This window comes from Schistocerca americana, chromosome 3 (genome assembly GCF_021461395.2).
Source record: "Schistocerca americana isolate TAMUIC-IGC-003095 chromosome 3, iqSchAmer2.1, whole genome shotgun sequence".
NCBI lineage: Eukaryota > Metazoa > Arthropoda > Insecta > Orthoptera > Acrididae > Schistocerca > Schistocerca americana.
The window spans coordinates 891,529,050-891,552,669 of NC_060121.1; the positions used below are offsets into that span (position 1 = coordinate 891,529,050).

Sequence of the window (23,620 nt, forward strand, 5' to 3'; positions counted from 1 at the left end):
GAGACTTAACATCTATGGTCATCAGTCCCCTAGAACTTAGAACTACTTAAACCTAACTAACCTAAGGACATCACACAACACCCAGCCATCACGAGGCAGAGAAAATCCCTGACCCCGCCGGGAATCGAACCCGGGAGCCCGGGCGCGGGAAGTGAGGACGCCACCGCACGACCACGAGCTGCGGGCACGCAACTGCTGCAAAATCATATGTTCGGAGCCTCCACACACTCTACAAATCACGCAATAGGTTTGGGACCTAGATCACAGAATATTGCAGCAAGTTAGAGTTGCATTTGCAAAGGGATTAGAACCATATCCCGAACCAGAAACCTCGACGGCAGCAGCCGCCACGGCAAAGCGAGCCACCGACTGCGACTTCGAGTTCGTCAGCAACGGCACTTCGAGCAGCAAAAGTACAGCAGAAACAGTCAGCATGACTCTCATGTTAAGTATATGCACCGAGACTGTTAAAATGTGTGAAACTGCATCGTCACTGTCAGTGATGAGGTTCCTAACGATGAAGCAATCACACAGTCTGTGTTGTTCAGGTATTGTTAGTGGGCTAGTTAGTCCTACATCTGAATGTGGTAGTTAATAGAGACGACGTTAGTGGGGCAGATAGTCCGAAATCAGATAAGGGATATGTATTTGCGAATTATTGAGTGGCACAGCTAAAGGAAATTCGGTCAAATATGGACTCTGAAATGGGGGTACGGGGATATTGGGTACAATAAAGACAGAGATAGGTTCGGTAGAGACAAGTATAGCAGAAACAGTAGAAGCTGAGATGAAGAAAATTAAATCTGATATAGAAGGAATGATTGATTCAAAATTAGATGTAAGGGGAGATATAGACAAAATTTCTTAGGAGGTTAGTTTTGTTAATGCCAGGATCGACACTGTGGAAAAAGATTTTTGGAAAAGACACATTAAGAGCTGGGTGGTGATGTTAAGAATTGTGAGTTGAGGCAAAATGCACTTGAGGAAATGGCAAGTCTATTGGAAATTTGTCTGGTAGAGTGGTAGAGTGTGAAAAAGAGGTGAAGGAAAATAGACAAGAGTTGGAAGCAGAGATTAATAAGGACGTTTTGCAGCGGTAACAACAGATTGAAGATGTACGACCAGAATTACATGCGTTAGCAGGATATTAGGATACTACTGTGTTAGGTGTGATGGGTTAACTTAGGAACGGCAAAGTGTTAAGCAAATGATGGAATATACCATCCAGTTGATTTTCTTGCTGCGTGTAGAGATAGTTTTGAGAGAGGAATAGAGGAAGAGGCAAAAATTAAGTTAGTTAAAAGACATCTTGAGGCCAATGCAAAATTATGGGCAAATTTAACGAGTGCTTAATTTACTACCCATGAAATGTTTGAGAGATGTTCACTGAACAAATCTGGAGTGAAGAGAAGCGAACGCTACTTCACAATGAGTTCCTAAACGGACCAAGATTCAAATACGGAGGCAGGTCGATGTGAGATTTTTGCGTGCGTGCGTGCGTGCGCATATAAATCGTCTGCTAGGAGCGTTAGCGGCGATTACGACGCTCAAGAGACGACTGCCGGAATTTTTACCATGGAATTTTGTCCACAGTCCGACAAACTACATTGAAGGGTTTTTACATTTCATTGATAACAGTGAACAAGTGTTGAAATTCAAGTCACGTATTTGGAACAGTGAGCAGGGCAATGGGTACCAAAACGGGAGTTATACTAATCACCAAAATAGTTATAACAGTAATAGTTTTCACAGTAGAAATGAGAGCGGGAACTATCATTACGAAAATCTAAATCGTGAACGAAGATTTGACGGGCAGAAACCTCATGAAATGAAAACCCAGAATACGAGGTCGGGAAATTAGGAATCGCCGCATCGCAGGTCCGGAGACGGCGAAATAAGCCATTGTTGAAAAGGACAAGTTAATTTAAACATCCTATGAGTGTCGAAAATTCGACCACGAAGCCTAAAATGTTGGAGATGAAGGCTATAAAAAGTAAGAATAGAATGAGGAATAAGCGCAACCGCCGGGCGGGGTGGCCGAGCGGTTCTAGGCGCTACAGTCTGGAACCGCGCGTCCGCGACGGTCGCAAAAAATGGTTCAAATGGCTCTGAGCACTATGGGACTTAACATCTGTGGTCATCAGTCCCCGAGAACTTAGAACTAATTAAACCTAACTAACCTAAGGACATCACACACATCCATCCCCGAGGCAGGATTCGAACCTGCGACCGTAGCGGTCACGCACTTCCAGACTGAAGCCCCTAGAACCGGACGGCCACACCGGCCGGAGCGACGGTCGCAGGTTCGAATCCTGCCTCGGGCATGGATGTGTGTGATGTCCTTAGGTTATTTAGGTTTAAGTAGTTCTAGGTTCTAGGGGACTGATGACCTCAGAAGTTAAGACCCACAGTTCTCAGAGCCATTAATAAGCGCAACCGTAAAGTGAACGCAAGAAAGATTGTAAAATGTGTAGAGAAATTTTATAATGAGGATATGTGGGAGAAAAATTTATTTTGTGAAATGGAAGTGAGTGATGGAAAGAACGAATGTTTGTTGAAAGATTCTGTGATAAGAAGAGAGGCAGAGGTGGATAAGAATTTGGTGGAAGTGGAACGTGTGACGAAGCCTGACGAGGCACTAGTCAGTAGCAATAATTGTAGTAAAGTATGTGAAAATAAATAGATGATTTTGCATCGACGGAAATATGTGAAGATAGCTGCGAAGGTGGTGAAGCTGTAGTTTCGTCAGCTGGAGGTGAATTTCATTGCATATACGTGGTTGTGGGTGATTTATTTTTAAAGGGAGGTAAAGGTGATGTTCTAGGTGCTGAAGCTAAGAAGTTCGAAGCTTCTGATCTAGCTATTCTGAGAGGAATTTGTGCATTTATTTCTATTGATGGACGTCAAGCAATGGCTCTTGATGAAAGCATGAGTTATGAATGGCTGTGGAAGGATGAATGTGAAAGCAATGTGTTGCATGGGGGCTCAGAATCGGGCGAAGTTCGAATGTAGTGCGAATTCTAATGTCGGGCGATGCAGTAGGAGCAGTTGTAGTGTACTGGCGGAAGTTGACGGAGTTATCGTTGTTGATATCTGTAGTGTATCAGCGGACGTTACGGACGTTTTAGGTAAAGAAGTTGATGGTGATGAGTTACCGGTGGTTGTTAATGCAGTTAATTGTGATAAAGTTTGTAGTGATTCGGCGGAAATACTTGAGATTTTGCGTAAGAGAGACGAAGACTTAAATTGTATGGTTAATTGCGAGTATGTTGCAGCGACAGATATCATTACTTCAGAGGGAGGGGACAGTATATCTGATGCTTGCGAGGATGATGAAACGAATAATCCTGAGAGTGATTTAATTCCTGATTTATATCCTACAGATGAGTTAGAAGGCCGGCCGGTGTGGCCGTGCGGTTCTAGGCGGTTCAGTCTGGAACCACGTGACCGCTACGGTCGCAGGTTCGAATCCTGCCTCGGGCATGGATGTGTGTGATGTCCTTAGGTTAGTTAGGTTTAAGTAGTTCTAAGTTCTAGGGGACTGATGACCACAGATGTTAAGTCCCATAGTCCTCAGAGCCATTTGAACCTTTTTTTTAATTTTTTTTTAGAAGAAGATCGGGAGAAACTGAGAATCGGTAATGTGATTGAGATTTGTTCTGAAATTATAATGTGTACCATAAATGTCGAAGAAAAAGGATAGGAAATTGAAAACGATCGTTTGAGGGAACTATGTTTAGAGAGGGGTGAAATTAAAAATGTGCAGCCTGTATGTGACGCTGATGAATGAAGAAAGTGTGTGTTTCTCGACTCTATAGATGTTGTTTCAGCGTTAGTCACAAAGTTTGTCTGTAAACGAAAGAGTCAGTCGGTAGACGAGGAAAGAGGGCACAAATTTGAGCTGTTCAAAAAACGCAGAGAGGTGAGATTTAAAAGAAGTGTTAGTAGAGGCAGCGGTGGCAGAGTTGGACTGTGTGAATGAAGAATGAGGTGAGTATAGATATAAATATGTATGTAAATGTAATTTCACGTGTAGTATATAAGAAATTTGTGGGACTATTTTTTGTTTTGTGCAGGGGGTGACTTGGTGAATATAGAATGTATGCAATAAAGTATGGAGGCACGACTTAGTAGAAGAGTGTCGACACTGGCCGCAGAAATCATGGTGGATGAAGGTCGGCAGCACAAAATTAGTTCCGTTATTTGCGTAAGAGAGTAATGTAAACTGTATCGTACGTAAGATTTGCGATGGAAATTTCCAGGGGTTATGTGACGCTTGTAGTATTTCAGACGGGCTTCTCATATACTAGATGTAGTTTGTTTGTAATTATTGTAGGCATAAAATTTGGTGCTTGGAGGTCAACAGATCTGATTAAGACTATAACTGCTTGTGGAAGTAGAACATGTGTTTAGGTGCAAAATAAAGGCGAGGTTATGAAGCACATTAGGAAGTATATTTCGTTGATGAATTGTATAAGATGTGTTTTTTGGCAAGGTTTTAAGGATTTATAGATAAATATTGGAGATAAATTCACATAAAGCTCATAAAAATAATTCTGTGGATGAGTGCTTTATTATACTAATACGATATTGATGAATTATGACCCAGTTATACACTGAAATGGGAGATTTCTGCAGCTGATAGTATTAGTTTTAAAGTTTCTAATTACATGTGGTAAAATTTTAGAGAAATGATAAAACGTTTGTTGACTTATGATGTCGAACAAGTTTCATAGCACGAAAGACGTATTTTCTAGTGGGAACATAGACACAGTGTTTGAAATGTCGACATAAATCAAGTGTGTTTTCCCTACGCTGTAAATCAGGTTCCTTTTTTCTCCTTTTCGCTTGCTGTCCTGTTTGTGACTGTATTGGTTCCTCTGCGGAGAGCGTTAAGTGCCTGATCTGTGGGGAATTCGGAAAGAGTATGCTTATTATTAAGTACAACACAGTCGTATTTCGACAGCTATCGTCCTCCAGCACTGACAGTGACTGAGAACTGACGCATGTTCGGCGCAGTACTTGATCAACTGCGACACGAATGTCTGCAGTGGCAGCTGGACTGCGAACCACCTAAACTTCGACGCTAGAAGGCCAACAGTATGCCGTGTGTGTGAAAGTGAAGTGCTGCGATGTAGTCGTCAAAGTAAAGGTTGCTATCAAATTAGTGAAAATGCACTAAAGACTCTTGAAAACAGTGATCTGACTCGGGTGTTTATTTAAATTTATGTGTGTATTTTGGTATTTAATTATTGTGCCATAATTTTATAATTTACGTTGCATTTAGAAAATTTAAGCTGATAATATGACATCCTAAGATGATGATGGTGATGTTTGGTTTGTGCGCCCGTACAAATTCCCAACCTTTGTTCAGTCCTATCTCGCTACTTTCATAAATGATAATGAAATAATGAGGGCAACACAAAAACCCAGTTATCTCGAGACAGGTGAAAATCTCTGACGCCGGGGGGAATCGAGAGAGGCGAGAAGGCGTCCGCGAGACCAGGAGCTGAGAACACGTGTACTACGAGGTACATACTGTTCATATACCGGCGCAGAAGTATTTACGCTATTGATCTGACAAGAAAGTAGAGCATTCCATTTTTTACGTTATGTACGTATTTATTATGTTATGTATGTTAACTCTGGTGCGACTTAACGTTCGTAATCAGCCAGCTAATGTGCCACATTAAGAAGAGCTGTGTAGCATTACGGGTATGTAGGCGAGCTAGGATTACTGCAAATAAAAGTGAATTTGTTTGCGAAGCTGTGCGGCCCCAGCGCCAATAGAACGAAGTGGTCTGGCGGGACACTCCAGCGTTAGCAAAGGAGCGGACGTGGGGAAAATCCCGAAGCTGGGAATTTGGACGGCTGTTATTCCCATGCCCTCTGTGCAGGAGACAATGCTCCAGGAAACAGCGGAGTGTCAGAAAATGTTGAAGATGGTTACGTTACAGCTCTTTGAGATACGACAACGACTCACAACAAATACAAATCTGAATACATTTGTGATCTCAGAAAAGTGAGCCACATTCGATGATACATACTATTTCAGTATCTTTAAAACTACAGAAGTTGATATCTCACAACGAAAATACATTTTCACAATTTTCCATGTTAACAACTTCTTATCGCTTCAAGCGATTTCGTTGAAACGGTATCTCAGATGATAGCATTGCACTATAGCTCCCGTCCCTAAAAACTGGAAGCTGTAGAGAAGATATAAAGATGGTTCAAATGGCTCTAAGCACTATGGGGCTTAACATCTGAGGTCATCAGTCCTATAAACTGAGAACTATTTAAACCTAACTAATCTAAGGACATCACACACATCCTTGCCCGAGGCAAGATTCGAACCTGCGACCGTAGCAGCAGCGCGGTTCCGGGCTGAACTTCCTAGAACCGCTCGGCGACAGCGGTCGGAGAAGATGGAAAGATGAGAGGTGACTTTCGTACGGATTTCGATTAATAATGCATCACGCAAACTTACAAAAGACTACAGTGGCAGACGTTACAAGAGAGGTGCTGAGCTTCACGGAGAAATTACGAGAGAGCGTACCTCTCATGAAGAGCTGCGACTGTTTACTTCCTCCCGCATACGTCTCCCTAAACGACCGCGACGGGTAAATCAGAGAAATTTGTGCCCATAAGGATGCTTGCGGACATCCGAGGAAGTGCAGAGCCACGATTCAAAGCTGAACAAAATGCGATGCTATTTTGAACAGTCCATGCCTCCTAGTCACGGCACCCAACCAAACGGAGCCGTTTGTGCAGATGAACTGCGTGTGAAGATGTAAGTGGCCCGAAATTCCCAATTCCCGCAGTTTCTTCACTTGGCAACAGTGTTGAACGTTTCTGGTCCTCAAGAAACACTAAATCAGTTTGGGTTTTGTATATATTGATTCTCTGTCTCGTGGATGAACGCAGCAAGCTTGCCAGAACCGATTTCAGGGAAGCTATAGAATTTAGCTTGAGCATCTACACTACGAGGGTAATCCCAAAAGTAAGGTCTCTTATTTTTTTATAAGTACAGAACTCTGTGTGGCAGTTGGTCACACTCTTATAACAGTTGGTCACAGTGTGTAAACATGCGCACGCCGCGCTGAGGCGCTCAGTCTTGGCTTGGTAGCCGTTCCAAATGGAGCTCCCGTTGGATGATACCGCCAAGTGCGAACTGTGCGCAGTTATTCGGTTTTTGAATGCAAAGGGCACTGCGACGATTGAAATCTATCGCCAATTGACGGAAGTGTATGGTAAGTCGTGCATGGATGTCAAAAATGTTCGTAAGTGGTGTAGAGAGTTTGCAGCTGGTCGGACCGAAATTCACGACGAACAAAGGAGCGGGAGATCGTAAATTTCTGAGGAGACAGTGTTGAAGGTACAGCAAAGCATACGTGAAGATCGGCGGATCACCCTGGATGATCTCTGCACGTTGGTTCCTGAGGTTTCCCGAAGCACCGCTCGCAGAAATTTAAGGGAAACATTGAACTACCGGAAGGTGTGCGCAAGATGGGTGACACGCATGCATGCTGAGGACCACATGGGGCAACGAGTTGATGCTTCCCGCGCATTTCTTCACCGCATTGCAGCCGAACAGGACAACTTTCTGGACTCAATTGTCACGGGTGACGAAACCTGCACATACCACTTTACACCTGAGTCCAAGCAACAATCAGGCCAGTGGCGGAATCCTTCTTTGCAAAGCCGCAGAAATTCAAAGAAACACAGTCTGTTGGTAAAGTCATGGCAACCGTTTATTGGGATCGGAAAGTGGTATTGTTGGTCGACTTTGTGCCCACTGGGGCCACAATTAACGCTGACAGGTACTGTGAGACTCTTAAAAAACTCAAACGGGCAATTCAGAACCGGAGAAGAGGAATGTTGAGCAAGGGCCTACACACTCTCCGTGACAACGCTCGCCCACACTTCGCTCCGCAAACCGTTGCTCTCCTGCAACAGTTTCAGTGGAACACAATCACCCACCCATCCTATAGTCCTGACTTGGCGCCCAGTGACTATCACCTGTTAAAAGAACATTTGGCCGGAAAGCGATTCAGCTCCGACGACGAGGTGAAAGATGAGGTTCATAACTTTCTGAACAGCATGGCGGCGGACTGGTGTGACATGAGAATACAAAAACTGCCACAGCGTCTACAAAACTGCATCGACAGAAATGGTGATTATGTCGAAAAATAGCTAAATGTTCAAGCTGTAAACTGATGTAAACCATTGTAGAAATAAGCAGGTCTATGTACTTATAAAACAATAGGAGACCTTACTTTTGGTATTACCTGCGTATATTTTGCCGTGGTAGGTTCTGACGAGCGTCAAAAGAGCTAGAAAGTCGTTCTCTATTTTGTGCTTACTTGCAGGCTTCAGTAACAGTGTGTTAATAGTCCGTATTTAACGCCTACAGCGACGTAGCTGCTTCACACTGCAGTAGGGTGGGTTGCCTAGTCCCTCAGCATTAGGCGCACATGCTGTTCTGGACACGAGCAGGTCGCTGAGAGCATTTACCAGATTGAACGCATTGCCTAATACGGAGAAAAGACAGTAATGTGGATCACCCATCATTTACATCATATTTTTCCGGGGTTGGTTACCACCGCTTTTGTGTTGCGAGGGGACAAAGTATTACATTATGATATCCTAGGGCTAGAAGACGTATTGGTGGTACTCGGTTTAACGGATCCGGTTAACTCCTGAGCAAATCGGAGTGCAGCAGGAGTACGCTCGCCCTAGATTACCTTCAGCACTGACTTAGGATGCTGGCGGAAATCGTAGTAGCCGCTCATCTGACGGTCATGGTATACCTTACATATCTGACAGAGACGTACTCCTGCATTTGTGATTTGGGGCCTTTTCTCAGTGAAAAACTAATTAAAATCTTTCAAGAATTAATGTTAGGTGCTGAAACTAGAAATATACTACACCCGCCCCCAAACCCCCCTTCATTTCGCTCTCGCAGAGAATGCAAAGGCTATATTAGAGCTTTGTAATGAGCATAAGGGTACGTGGAGTAAGTAGACTAGCGCTGTTCGTGTTTTGCTCGCAAACAACTTCCATCCGTTCTTGCGCCACGTCATCAGAAGATCTCTTCATTCTATCCAGAAACCTTTGCATCAGTGACTACAACAAGTATTGCAGTAGACGGTGGGGAATTGGAACCTGTGATGACATAAATGTAATTTTAAGGTAATCTTCATGACCACATTATTTTGTGATATCCTTTTTGTTGCAGTTGTCAAAATAATTGTGCAGTGCAAGAATGTATCTCGACATTAAGCTCATGACTCGAAGAAATTTTTAACAATCATTATATCTTAATTTGAGGTATAAAGGCTTGCATCGCGCGTACGGAAATCGGACGATAGCAACTGACTCCATACGGACGATGAGTCACAACTCTTGTGACAGATGAATATTTTAGGGTAGGTCCGGGTAGTTAACGGCTGTTGCTCAACAATGCCACTGTCGCACAGAATATGAAATCTTAAGCTGTCAGAACTATGTGTTTTGGAAACTGCCAGGTGTACCGGCACCAATTGGGCGTTTTTTTGTGAAAATGAAACACTAATTTTGAATTGAAAGGTAAAAACATTTTATTGAAAGTACTGATCATTGCTTTCTATACATTTTGACCACCTTTCTGGCAGTTTGTCAACACCACGCCAATAGAAATGTTCATCTTTTGAAGCAAACCAATCAGACACCCAATTTTCGACCTCTTCGTAGGAATCGAATTGTTTCTCATCCAATGCGTGTCGCATTGATGAAAACAAATTGTAGTCGGAAGGGGCCAAGTCTGGTGAATACGGCGGGTGGGGTAGCAGCTCCCAGCCAAGTGTTTTGATTGTATCCTGAACCAGTTTTGCTTTGTGTGAAGGTGCATTGTCGTGTAAAAAAAATTACTTTGCCATGTCTTCTGGCCCATTCTGGTCTTTTTTTCGATCAATGTATAGTTCAAATTGATCATTCGTTGTCTGTAGCGATTATTATTCACGGTTTCACCGGGATTTAGAAGCACATGGTATACCACACCTCTCTGATCCCACCAAACTCAGAGCATTGTCTTCTTGCCGAATCGATCTGGTTTTGAAGTCGATGTTGATGGTTGTTCCGGATTAACCCATGATTTTTCCCATTTAGGATTCTTAAAATAAATCCATTTTTCATCGCCAGTAACAATTCGATGCAAAATTGATTTTCTTTCATGTCTTTGAAGCAAAATTTGACAAATGGTTTTTCGGTTTTACTTCTGTCTTTCATTCAATTCATGTGGTACCCATTGTCCACATTTTTGGATCTTTCCCATAGCTTTCAAACGGTCAGAAATTGTTTGTTGTGCAACATTTAGCATTGCTGCCATTTGCTTCTGACTCAAAGTATCTTGTTCATCCAATATTACTTGCAATTCGAGGTCTTCGAACTTTTTTGGTGGTCTTCCACGTTCTTCATTTCTTACATCAAAATCATTATTTCTGAACTGTTGAAACCATCTTTCGCATGTTGCTTCTGATAGAGCATGATCACCATATGCCTCTACAAGCATTCGATGCGACTCTGCAACACTTTTTTTCAAATGAAAACAAAAAATTAATGCTTTCCGCAAATCATCACTTTCTGGTACAAAATTCGACATTGTTAACACGATGAAAACATATGTTGTTTGTTCCATGACTTGATGTATACTAAATATCTTTGACAGATGTCACACCAACCAAACAAAAAGAAAATTAAGGCTCGTTCACAACAAATGTTCCCTAACGACACATTTGTATCTTAATGCTCATTTCATACCGGTACACCCGGTAAATGTTATCTTTGAATATAATGTCTTTTAGAAATTATTGCTCATGAAATATGTTGAGTTATTAGTAAGAATGAAGGTGTAAATGCGAACTAATATGGGAAACGAATATTGTTATGTCTGTTAACTGAGTAAATGGTAGCATGGGTCCTGGAACTGAGTGGAGCAAGACAGTTACACGCTCAGAGGAAAATTTGGAATGTATAATTCGCCAGTTTTTGTTACTGGGAAAACAAGAAACATATTCAGATAATTCAATTAAACAAAGAGTGCTTGTTATTTGTGGGTTTTATAAATTTCTTCGTCTAATAAATCGCTCTGCAAAGGTGGTATGTTATGACTGGTTCATAGTAGAAGATGCAGGATAAAGTGGTTTAATTCTTATAGTGGTTTTGCTATGAAGTTTCTGAGACAGTCAGAAGACAGTACGTTCGCGCGTATTTCGTGGGCTACAGAATTGCCTTGCGGATTCTAGCTGGATTCTCAGCATGGCTATCCATATGACCGGACGCGTGTACTAGGAGCTCTAAATGGGTGTAGTGAATTTGCGTAATTATGAGTTAAAATTGAGGTCAGTATGTTCGAAAGTGTTTGTGGACAAACAAGGAAGACGAAAACTGAAAATTCTGGATGTTGTGTGCGAACTTTCACGTTTTGAGTAACTGAAGTCTGTGTGGCGCACTGAGCAAGTCGTGACCGAGAACTGAACGTTTGAATGGGATGATTTGAGGAATTTTTAAGCCAGAATCCGAAAACACAGTACATCCCTGTATAAAGTTTTCGCTAAAGGGCTCGAGTGGGTACCAAAAACTAGCAATTACGAGTGATTGCGATTGTTTGTGAATGTCTGTACTGTAACTTGAGTCTAACACAGCTTCGGCGGGGTTTTTGTATAAAAGAAGTAACTATATATCGATATCGTCATTCGAAGGCTGTTTATTATTTCATAGTTTAATTAATCTGATACTAGAAAACTTTTGAAACACCTTTTAGAAACATTTAGCGCGACCACAGCTACTAAAAGTGATCCACTTGAGAACCATTCTAAACGTGCCGATGTGTGAGCGGCTGCTGAAGAAGAAATCACCGACTAGTGTGTGACCCTTTTCTGTAGGCGAGAACGTAACCGTGCCGCCGTAGATCTACTGTTTTACAAATTCATTCAATTTTTCACGTGCACCATTCTTAAAAAGCTGAGGCAGAAACAAGAGGAGAACCGTTACCTTAGTCCAATCCCATGTATCCAAGCATCATTGCTATCAGTTTCAAATTAAGCATTCCTCCGCCACTGCTCATTTGCGAGTAGACTCTCTTAGCTGCGTCAAGCTGAAGTGCCCCCTCAGTTTGACGTGACAGTTCCGTAAAACAACAGAAACTGCAGAATAATACAGCAATCGATTTCACGTTCAAAGCAGATAAATCGTAAGCCACAATTACTATAATCACTCCGAAATTACCAACCCGAATTTGAAGAGTAAAACGCCGTTGAATTCCTCAAGAATTACAATATTAGATGCAGGAAGTACTGTAGTTTCATTTGAAAAGGGAAACTGGTACTTATATCTCTGCAATTAATATAAGTATGAAAAGAAACAACACATCATTTAATGAGGAACTTTTCACAATTCTTTATATCAAAACAGAGTTACGATATTTTAAATGGTTCATGAACAACTGAGGCGAAGACATTAGCCTGTATCGAGATGAATGCCAAAGCATTCAGTGGTTTGCATTTCCTCTGAGCACATGTGTGTGTCGATTCCACTGGGAAAGGTGTTCAGAGCGCGAACTTTGCGGATTCGTCCCGACTTAGTCTTCTGGTGGCTGCTTCGTCGTCCAGTTTTGATAGCTTCCACATCTGTGCTGTTGGAGGTGACACATGCATAGTCGCAGTACTTACGATCAGCTACATGAAATGTGTAACTGGAAAGAGGAGGGGATGTAACTCCAGGTGCTGTGACCAACTGGATATTACAAAAGCGATATTCTACACTGAATTCAGGGCTGTGAAGCAACACCATGTGCGGGTGTAAATCATTCAAATAAGTGAAACCTGCAAACCAACCATGATTTCCGTAAATGAAAGCAATTTCATAAAAGACTTTACATAATAAAGTCTAAAATTACTACCTCTCCATACGAAAGTATGGAAAATAATTAAAGTTGAATGTTAAAGAGTAGTTAATCGGTGTTCCGTTTCCAGTATGAGTATATTTCGAAAAAAAAAAGAAGAGCGAAACAGGGTGGTACATAATTTTTGTTCCTGTGGGTAAATATGATACAGTTCTTGAATGCAGTGCTGCACTTTAGATCCAATTCCTGGGTGCACGAATAGACTTTCAAAATTACTATTTGGCACAGAGGGCCGAGAACCAAGTCCCACTCATACCGTGTGTCAAAATCAGAATGTGGAGCATGCAAAGGGCACCAATGTTGCAGAAGACAGGGCACCACCCGTAACGCGTTGCCACACTGAGACAATCAGTATATGAGGAGTGCAAACGGTACAGTATGACAGCACCGAATACGTCATTCTGCGAGCCACTTAATATGTTTTGATAATATGTAACATACGAGCTCAGCTGCTTCATGGAATCCTAGCACTGTTGAAATGTATGGAGGCATTAAACTACTGACACCTCCGCCGTGGCGGCATTAATTCCAGCTTAAATAACTTTGTTTCAGAAGCCTCTGGATTGGTGTCAGGTCTTCAGAACTCTGATTCCGACAGAATTACAGTCTCGCTAGGTTAACTGGGTTTTCGAATCATGGCGTGGTTTCTGCTGCCTGTATCAGGACTTCGCCTCAGACTGCAGCCATCTGACTATGGTGGTAATTAGCTGTTGCAAGCTGCCACTACTGTTTGGTCACATCCTTGACTAATGGAAAATGCAGACAAGCTGTGTCTGCCCCTCGCGAAGGGCCATACCGAGTAACTGCAAAACTGTTTGATCTGGCTATATGCTGTGCTACTGATCGAGGTTCAGGCTTTCTACCTTCACGAAACCTGCTGGCCACTATATGCTATTGGTACACGCCTAAGCGTTTGTTCGTCTCTGCTGAGGTGCGCTGCACTCGCTGTTAGTGAGTCACTGTAGACGTGCGCCTGTGGACTCACGATCTCGCTAACTGCACGAAACTGCTGTTGGGTCCTGAGCTGTGAAACACTCACAGCCTCCAGAGGGCTACGCCCAAAACCCTCACCATGCACGGGTGTATGATTCAGCGTGACTTCTGCCAGACCAGAAAAGACAATCGATGTTGTAAAATCACTAATAACAAATATTTACTGATGCCTTCGGGCATATGACAGCCACCCTAATGGGTTCCCAGGTCTCAACATGTTGCACCATCAGCGCCACGACTTCACCTATAATCCTGAACTTCAGGAGTAACCAACACAGTTGGTAGAAGTGGTCCTGAAATTGACAGTTTCTGATGTCGCCTTCAAAACTACCCATCTTGTAGTCGACACTTCACACAGTACAGGGTGGTCACTGAGAACCATTTTGTTTACCTTTTAATTGGCCTTTTACATTGCATAATTCATTGGCTACAGTAGATTACAGGGACGTTTATTTTAAGCTGAAGGTAACTCTTATACAGCCATGTGAACCTCCAGACCTGTCTGATTTTAGGGATAATAATGCCGCGAGTCTTTTTCACATTGGTCACGCGTGAATTTTGCAATCTTCCTGGGCACAAGATGCCATGCATGAAGGCTGTGCTAGTCATATGTTTCGCTAGTTGGTGTCATTTGGAATGAGACTATAGTGAATATAGATGGTCTGTGATACGCTGTAAGAACTAGAGTAACTTGTTTATTGTGTGCTCTGTAGAGTGAACGGCATGTTTACGTCCTTTTGTATTGTATACTTCTTTATTGTTTGGGCACTAGTAGAATACAAGATGCTGGCAGAAACATGCACAGCTAGTATGAGTGCTTATGTTGCCACTATGACGGAGCAGAGAATTAGGTGAAAAGCCGTGCTTAAACAGAAGACTGGGGAATTAGAACATTACAAGAATCAGGCAGATGTACTGACTGCCGAGGAGCAACAAGTACTAGGGCAGCTCGAAGTTAAGACTATTCCTAGTGTACCCTCTCCTTCTAGCGAATCTGCATCGGAAAATTTGATAATGCCTATTTCTGGCAAGGAAACAGAGGATGTAACTGTGTTTCTCAACGACGTTTTAGCTACAGCCAATCTGGGCGGTTCGTTTAACGGGACATGCCTTTGTATGGTCAATTTGTGGCTGATTGGAGAGACTAATCTGTATGTTACTTACCATGGGGCCCTGTGGTACGCATGAATATTGAAACAGTTAGCTGAGGTGTTATGACAGTAGTACTGTAAGTGGAAAAGTACGCACTTCTTTAGGGAGAAACTGAACACGTTCGCTCAAAAGCATAAGGAGACCATCAAATCATTCTCAGATGTGATCTGAGAGATCAATTTCCAAACATATAAGCTAACGTGGAACGAGGAAGTCAATAGGGTGCTGCGCTTTGAAGCCAATAATAGAGCTTTTGACGCATTCTTGCACGGAATTATCACTGAAATGACACGTTGGGTTAGACTGGACGATCTTTCTTATTTGGCCGCTGCTATTAAGATCGCCATAAACTGCAAGAAATAGATATAGGAGTAAGGCATCGTAGTGACCATTGTGTTTTTACTTCGGTAATAAAATATCACCACAGTTGACGTGGGGGCCATCTCCAAAAACATTGACGTCAGCCAGAGTGCTACGAGTGTGGACAAGTAGGTCCCAAAACAAAGGAGTGCAGTAGCAAGAAACGAGAAAATCGGTATCGGCAAAAGCGTTCGTTAAAAGCATATGGGTCTGTATCAGCCATCAGAAAGCATTCCCAATAAGATGTACTACTACACGATTAATTACAGAGATGGAATGCTGGTTGTGGAGCTTCGTTCGTGGCATAGAACACCTGTTTTTAATATCAAGTTACCTTTCATTAGGAATGTGGATGCACTCGGTGACTGTGACACGACTTTCAAAATGATGGAGCACAGCAGTCAGTCGTCTTTTCTTACAGGTTTTATGAAGCAAGTCTAGATTTCGGATAGTGCCTAGCCGTGCACTGTATCATAGTATCAATGCACGTCCTAGTACGTCAGTCCGCTGTTCGGGGTTCTGTCACAGTTCGTACTTATAATAGATACCGTGGCGGTTGTATCGCCTGTTGCCCAAGATCTCTTGCGTAAAAAGAGACTAGGATCTCCACGTTACAGGCAGCATAGAGTTGGCGATAATGAAATAAATTAATTGATGAAAATACTGTACAAGTTTAACATTGGGGCTAAGAGTTTCTACGAGCATATAGAGCATATAGGTTGTTGAACGGTATTCTGCAATTCTCGGGCTGACTGAACCACTGAACTTACTAAACATTATGCTAAAATAGATTTTGACAACATACAGTAGAGCATGGAAGCACTTTGTTTCCATTGGGTAATACCACCACAAGCGAGGCAATTTCACAAGGCAAAACCAATCATGAAGGTGTTGTCATGTATTCACCACGGTCACAAGCATACCATCAGTGAGTCTACGTTACATGACAAAGTTGTTCATCTGCAGGGCAGTGAAAAGCGAGGGATGGAAGCACTACTGTTACATTTTAAGGAGTTGTTTAATGTACTGGATCCATTATCCTTTTCCTCTGTTACACAACATGACATACCAACAAGATATAAAGCTCCAGTTTAGGAGAAACAGTATCATATAATAAAGTGTTTACAATCACTTATGGAAGAGTTCATTGACCAACATCTGATAGAGAGCATTATAGAACCCAGTGATAGTCCCTCTGGGGAACCTGAGGTCCTGGTCCTGAAAAACGCGACAAATAGCACAATAGAATATAGCTTTTGATTCAACTACAAGCACCTGAATGCTCAAACCATCACCAAAACCTATCCATTACCAAATACCACAGAAACAACTGATAACTTAGCCTGAAGCAAATATCTCCACACAATGGTTCAGGAGAGTGGCTACCATCAGACAGAGATAGTACCAGGAACCGACCTAAAACAGCGTTTACAATCCCATGGGGGCATTTTAAGTACCACAGGATACTATTTGGACTTAAAAATGAACCAGTCACATTGGAAAAATTGTTAGATGGGTCTTTGCATGACCTAAAACCTAGAACATTTATTTATAGCTTGATGATATTAAAATACTTTCAGAAAAAATCAACAAACATGTAAAACGGTTGGAGGAATTATTTAGTATCCTAGCAGCCTACATGTAGTGTGTCTTACGCTAAGTATTGATAAATTTAATTTTGGACAGTCATGTACTTGCGTCCATGTTACTAGTGTAGAGGGTTTATGAGCCAATCCCTGTTTAATATTTACAACCCATCAAATAATGAAAAAGCTACAGTATTTTCTATCCCACTGTACTATTAGTGAAAATTTGTCATAAACTCTGCATAAACTGCTCAACCATTAAATCATTTGCTGAATAAGGCGTTAATTTGAAGGGTTGGCAGAATGCGAATGTGACTTTCAGGTATTGAAAAATGCATTAACCAGAGATACAGTGTTGGGTGTTTCCAGATTTTGACACAGATTTCATCTTTCCCATGATGCCAGAAATAGTGTGCTTACTTATGAAGTGTGAGACTGACAGAGACAGTGCAGGCAGCTGACACAAATTGTCAGATGTTCAGGTCATACTTCAGTTTATAGCATATGAGGGCTTATTCTGCAAATTAACAAAATATGGACCACACTTTGTGGATCCATTGCCACTGAGGAATTAAGTATCAAATAGCTATATAATCATGTGGTGTTCAATCTTGGTGGATGAAGAGTGACAGATAGGAAAGTAACACAAAAATTATAGTGACATACGAGAAATAGTAATGTGAATCAGTATGTTTGACACTTCATACCATGTGCACAGTAGGCTAATCCAAGCCACAATAGAATTCCACTTCTTAGGTTGCCAGAGACTGCAAAACCATTTGAAACGATCAGGCTCGATGTTTTAGGTCCATTTCAGACAACCCCAGCTGGCAATGAGTTAATATTACCGGTGGTTGTTGAGCATTTTCCGTGGTATATTTCTATGATAGCAATTCCTGACCAGCAGGCTGCTGCGGTTGCTAATTAATAAATGTCTCCTTGAATTTGGCATACCATTGAACTGAGAGTAAGTGGTAGGAAGCTACTTGCGAAGTTTACTCACCACACCAATGCCTTCCATAGCAAAGATAACTGTGCTGAAGAAGAGCGGGATCTGAGCAGGAGAGGCCAGCATGGAGCGGTCGTGGTCAGTCGGTGGTAGGTCCGTGAAGATGTAAGCCAAAGTGATGCCGAAGCTCACCGCGATGAACCCGTTGGCCATCAATGAGAAGGGCACCAGCCAGCGCAGCTGCCGCACCAGGCTGATGGCCATCAACAGCGGCATTGCCATTGCCATGTAGAGCCGCACATCCTTCTCCTGCCACAGGTGGTCCCCCACCTGTCGACAAGAGCAAAGCATCTCTTGTGATATAAACATTACAGACATATTCTGAAACTTACTCTGCGATGTGTGCTGTTATGTTTTGATGCTGGCCATTGAAGCACAGTACTAGGGGAATTTGGTCTGTTATGTTTCGATGGTAACCATAGAAGCACAGTAGCTGGGGAATTTGTGGTCATTGTGGGAATCTGTCTAATGGATTCGTTATTTGTTGCCATCGCACTCGCTCATTGAGGGGTATGTAGCACGAAACAGCAAAATTACTGTATGTGACATCTCATGTGAGACGAAAGTGAAGCAGTGGGCCTAGGAGTGTGGCAGAAAACCTGTTACCCTGACATGTACACTGAAGCGCCAAAGAAACTGGTATAGGCACATGTATTCAACTACATATTTAAACTGGCAGAATACGGCGCTGCGGTCGGCAACGCCTATATAAGATCTACAAGCGTTTGGTGCAGTTGTTAGATCGGGTACAGCTGCTACAGTGGCAGGTTATCAAGATTTAAGTGGACTGAAAGTGGTGTTATAGCTGGTGCACAGCTGATGGGACACAGTATCTTCAAGGTAGCGTTGAAGTGGGGATTTTACCATTTTACCATGAATATCAGGAATCCGGTGAAACATCAAATCTCTGACATTGCTGAAGCTGGAAAAAGATCCTGCTCAATGGGACCAACGATGACTGAAGAGAATCGTTCAGCGAGACAGAAGTGCAACCCTTCTGTAAATTGCTGCAGATTTCAGTGCTGGGCCTTCAACAAGGGTCAGTGGCAAACCATTCAATGAAACATCATCGATATGGGCTTTCAGACCTGATGGACCACTAGTGTACACTTCATGACTGCACGATACAAAGTTTTAAGCCTCACCTGGGCCTTTCAACACTGTTGCTGACTGGAAACATGTTGCCTGGTTGGACGAGTCTCGTTTCAAATTGTATCGAGCAGATGGACGTATACAGTTATGTAGACAACCTTATGAATCCATGGACCCTGCATGTCAACAGGGGACTGTTAAAGCTTGTGGAGGCTCCTTAATGGTGTGGGGCATGTGCATTTGGAGTGGTATAGGACCCCAGATACGTCTAGATACGACTCTGACAGGTGACATCAACTCGTACATAAACATCCTGTCTGATCACTTCCATCCATTCATGTCTGTTGCGCATTTCGATGGACTTGGACAATTCCAGCAGGACAATGCGACACCCCACACGTCCAAATTGCCGCAGAGTGGCCCCCGAATACTCTCCTGAGTTTAAACGCTTTCGCTGGCCACCAAACTCCCCAGATATGAACATTAGTGAGCAAATCTGGGATGCTTTGGAACATGCTGTTCAGAAGAGCTTTCCAGCCACTCGTAGTACTGCGGATTCATGGACAGCCCTGCAGAAATCATGGACTCAATTCCCTACAGCACTACTTCAGACACTAATCTACTCCATGCCACATCGATTGCGACGTGAACATGGTTGCTCTACACGATATTAGTTGTACCAGTTGCTTTGGCTCTTCAGTGTAGTTAGTGCTGCCCAGTGTAAAATAAAAGATTCTGCTGCAGGACATTAAATCCCAGTCGTTGTATGCCACAATATCTGATTAAAAATACCTGGACATCCATATAATGTGTTATTGACCAGTAAATATGCATACAGGTGGCCTTGCCAATACAAAATGATTTGGTGAGTATTGTGTTGTTGGTAGAGAAGCAGTAACAGCGGAATATGGCAGTCTGAAGTGCTCAGTGAGTTCGATGTGGACTAAACAGATTGATCAGGGATCTCCGAACCCCACTAAAACTGCCCAAGTCGACTGTTGGCGGTGTGATAGTAAAGCAAACAGTCCAAAAACATCCACAGCTAAAGCAAGGCCACTCATTCCTCATGTACTGACGGACAGGGGCTTGTATTGCTGATGGTTGTTGTAAAATTTCATGCCAAAGCAGCGGATTGAGTCGAAATCAGTACCAGCAGTCAAGCTAGGACAATTACTGTGTGTAGGAAGTGAAGAAATAATGGGGTGCAATGGTTGAGCAACTCCTCATAAACCACACATTGCTGTAGGAAATGCTAAGTCACACATCGGGTTGCGTGAAGAGCAACGCCACTGGACAATGGATGACTGGAACTGAGTCATTTTGAGTGATGAATCACTCTGTACCCTTGGGACAACTGATAAAAGCATTTGGATTAGGTGGATGCCTGGAGTATTTTATCATGTGTAATTGTAATGTTGAAGTACAGAGGAGGTGGTGTTACGGTAGGGGTGTGTGGTGTTTTTTATGCAAGGATTTAACATGTTTCGCAGCATTGTGTAGTGGCACAGTTCAGAGATGATGATGACTGTCTATATTAGCATGTCAATGCAATCTATCATAAAGCAGGCTCTGTCAGGTAATCGTCTGTGGATATTAGCAATCCTGGAATAGACTGGAGTCCCGACATGACCCAATGGAACACCTTTGGTATGAGCTATAATGACGACCCCAGCGTCCAACATCACAGCTGTCTCTCGTTTCGGCTCTTGGGGAAGAATGGGCTGCTGTTCCTCCACAGATATTCAGACACCTCATTGAAAATATCCCCAGCAGAGATCAAGCCATCATAAAGGCTAAACAAGGACACACTTCATACAAATGTCCACTAATATGTGTCTAGATACTTTTGATCAGACAGTCTACATCTTATAGCTGCACATCGCCTAAACATACATACGTATGTATAGAGTTGTGACTGTTAAACTAAATCCTCCAAGAAGCATATCATCACAAAATACAAATACATAGAGTAAAAAATGGAGAAAGCCACATTTGGCCAGCAACAGTATCACCACCATCATGTTTGCTTTACATCATGCTACTCCTACCAAACGTGGGCCCCCAGATGACAGTACTTACACTTCCCCCGCCATCTACACTCCGTGTTACTAGCAACATCAGCCAGCACAAATGCTGCACCAAGCTGATGGACGCCAACTGGACCATATCAGGCTTTTCGGCACACGTAAGCGGATATTCTGTTTGTACTAAAAGAGGTACCATAAATGTCGAATATTCACGAGAAAAGATATCTACAGTACTAAACTACCAGTGACATTATTCTAATGGATGCAGATGTGGTGACCAGACGTAGGACTATCACCAATGTAACATACAGTCATATGGCCATATTTCATTGCAAGTGAATCCTCATCGGTCAGTGCATGTGTAGTAACTGACAGGACACTTAAAGTAAGTTGTCAATGACACCCGCCACCAGCTGCCGTCCCATACGAGCAACGCCACAAACTTTTCTTAACGAAAATACTTCTCACTTGCCAATACACCCAATTCACTGACACCTAGAATCAGAGGTACCAGCGATGCCAGACACCACAAGTGGAACATTGACCTTACTGAGACACCACCACCGTTGTTATGTACTCCCCATTTTACATTGTCACCACAAGTGGTCCAGGGCGGTTCGAACCACCCACAGGAACTGATAACTTCTGACAACTGTATCAATAGCGACTGACAGATCACGTATCCCATGAGATAATGTCTTTCAGGGCAGGGATCATTACAGCTGGTTTTGCTGTACAATATGCTCTGATTCCACGCGATCCTTCACCCACATCAGCAGTATCTCTCGTCTGTTCTTCCGCCATCACGGTATCAGTTAATTTTCGCAATCTGCTCTAGCGTCTATGCTTAAGACTAAAGCTTTTTTGGCGTTTGTAGACGTTAATACGAACATTTTCGTCAGATACATTATGCTGACAGTTTGGAGACATGTACTACAATTACTAACCATTCTAAACCTGTGCTCCATTTTCACAACAGATACGATATGTTCAATTTAGGATGTTCATCTTATTGCATGGCCGAGGGATTTCAGCTCATGATGTATATGTGGAAAACGTACCACCCCAGCTGTATCTTGAGAATGTCTTCATTCTATCACACCATCCTAAATGCCCACTACTGATAAGAGTATTTTATTTTCTTGGCGCATTTACTGTGGGGTCCTTTTCACTTTCAAAAGTGCGCTAACTTTTCATCAGGGGTCTATACTCGACACAATGTCGTTGGAGACAACACAGTGTCGAGTATAGAGCCCTGATGAAAGCTCGCCCACGTGTGGTAGTAACAAGGATTCCACAGTAAATGCACCAAGAAAATAAAATACTCTTATCAGTAGTGGGGATTGAGGATGGTGTGACAGAATGAAGGCATTCTCAAGATACAACTGTGGTGGTACGTTTTCTCATACATACGAGTTCCAAACCTACCAAAAATCCCGTTCCACCTGGCAGAGACGCCATCTGATTTTTGTTTCAGATCTTATACCTGCAGAAACGTTTCCCTTTTACGTCCCTTTTCAATCTAGGAAACGGGGAAACTGTGACATGACCCTGGATCCAAAGATTATCATGAGTGTGCAACAGTAGTCATTTTGTGTCTGCTCAAAACATAATCTAATTGTCGTGTGATTGGGAGCGTTGTTGAGTTGGAGCGTCAATGCTTTTATCGTCACAATAGCATGCTGGTTCTTCCATTTAGCGTCCGCCATCGTTGAATCAACATGTCTTATCATCAAACGTGCTAGAAATCTAGTATTGTGCTAGCTCCAGGGTGAGTATACAAAATGCCAGCAAAATTAAATCAAAAAATGTCATTGATAGCCAAAAATGTTTCCAGCGTTAATTATAGCGCTTAGTCCCTCTTTGTGCACAGTCACTTGTAATAGAAGTAAAAAATTTCCCGACTCGGGGTTAGACACATTAGAGTCAGTGGTAAAAGCTGTGAACTCCAGTCGTGGAGACATTACCACGGATACCGTGGAGAGAGTGAGCCGCCTTGTAGCTAATACGGCAGCAGCCAGCCATATACGCACCTGCTTGACAGAGGTGGCGATGAAGACAACGTAGACGACGCTCGTGCTGTAGTAGGTAGCCAGCAGGGTGCCGTTCGTGATCCTCCTGAAACACAAGGGTCCAGGAATGTGGAGCAAAAATCTCTAAAAATCATAATATCTACTCTAAGTTAAGCTCCAGAGCATTGCTGAAAAGTATTTTTATCCAGGTTCTGATCCAGAGTCGTAACCCCCAGCAGATATACTTCCCTTCAGCATTAGATGCTAAGCGGGCAACATAAACACCCAGGCGCAGTCCATCCGCGAGAAAATTCTAGCGGCTGTCTGCAGATGCCGCTAGCAGCGCGGGGCTAGTTTTCAAGTTACTCATTCCGAGACACAAATAGTGCAGAGACGTGGTATCACCGCGCACAGCTACGTATGTAGCGCTGCACGATTTAACCGAT

General features: G+C 42.8%; 1 protein-coding gene across 2 annotated transcripts in view; it reads right to left on the reverse strand.

The window, feature by feature from the left end:
• The window catches only part of LOC124605356 (proton-coupled amino acid transporter-like protein pathetic), a 431,929-nt gene that overhangs the window by 29,562 nt on the left and 378,747 nt on the right, over window positions 1–23,620 (reverse strand). For both annotated transcript variants that reach the window (XM_047136981.1, XM_047136982.1), the window contains exons 6-7: window positions 23,196–23,280; window positions 18,038–18,313 (exon numbers count right to left, since the gene is read on the reverse strand). In XM_047136981.1, coding sequence (XP_046992937.1) covers window positions 18,038–18,313; window positions 23,196–23,280 — 361 coding nt within the window. The remainder of the gene's footprint in view (window positions 1–18,037; window positions 18,314–23,195; window positions 23,281–23,620) is intronic.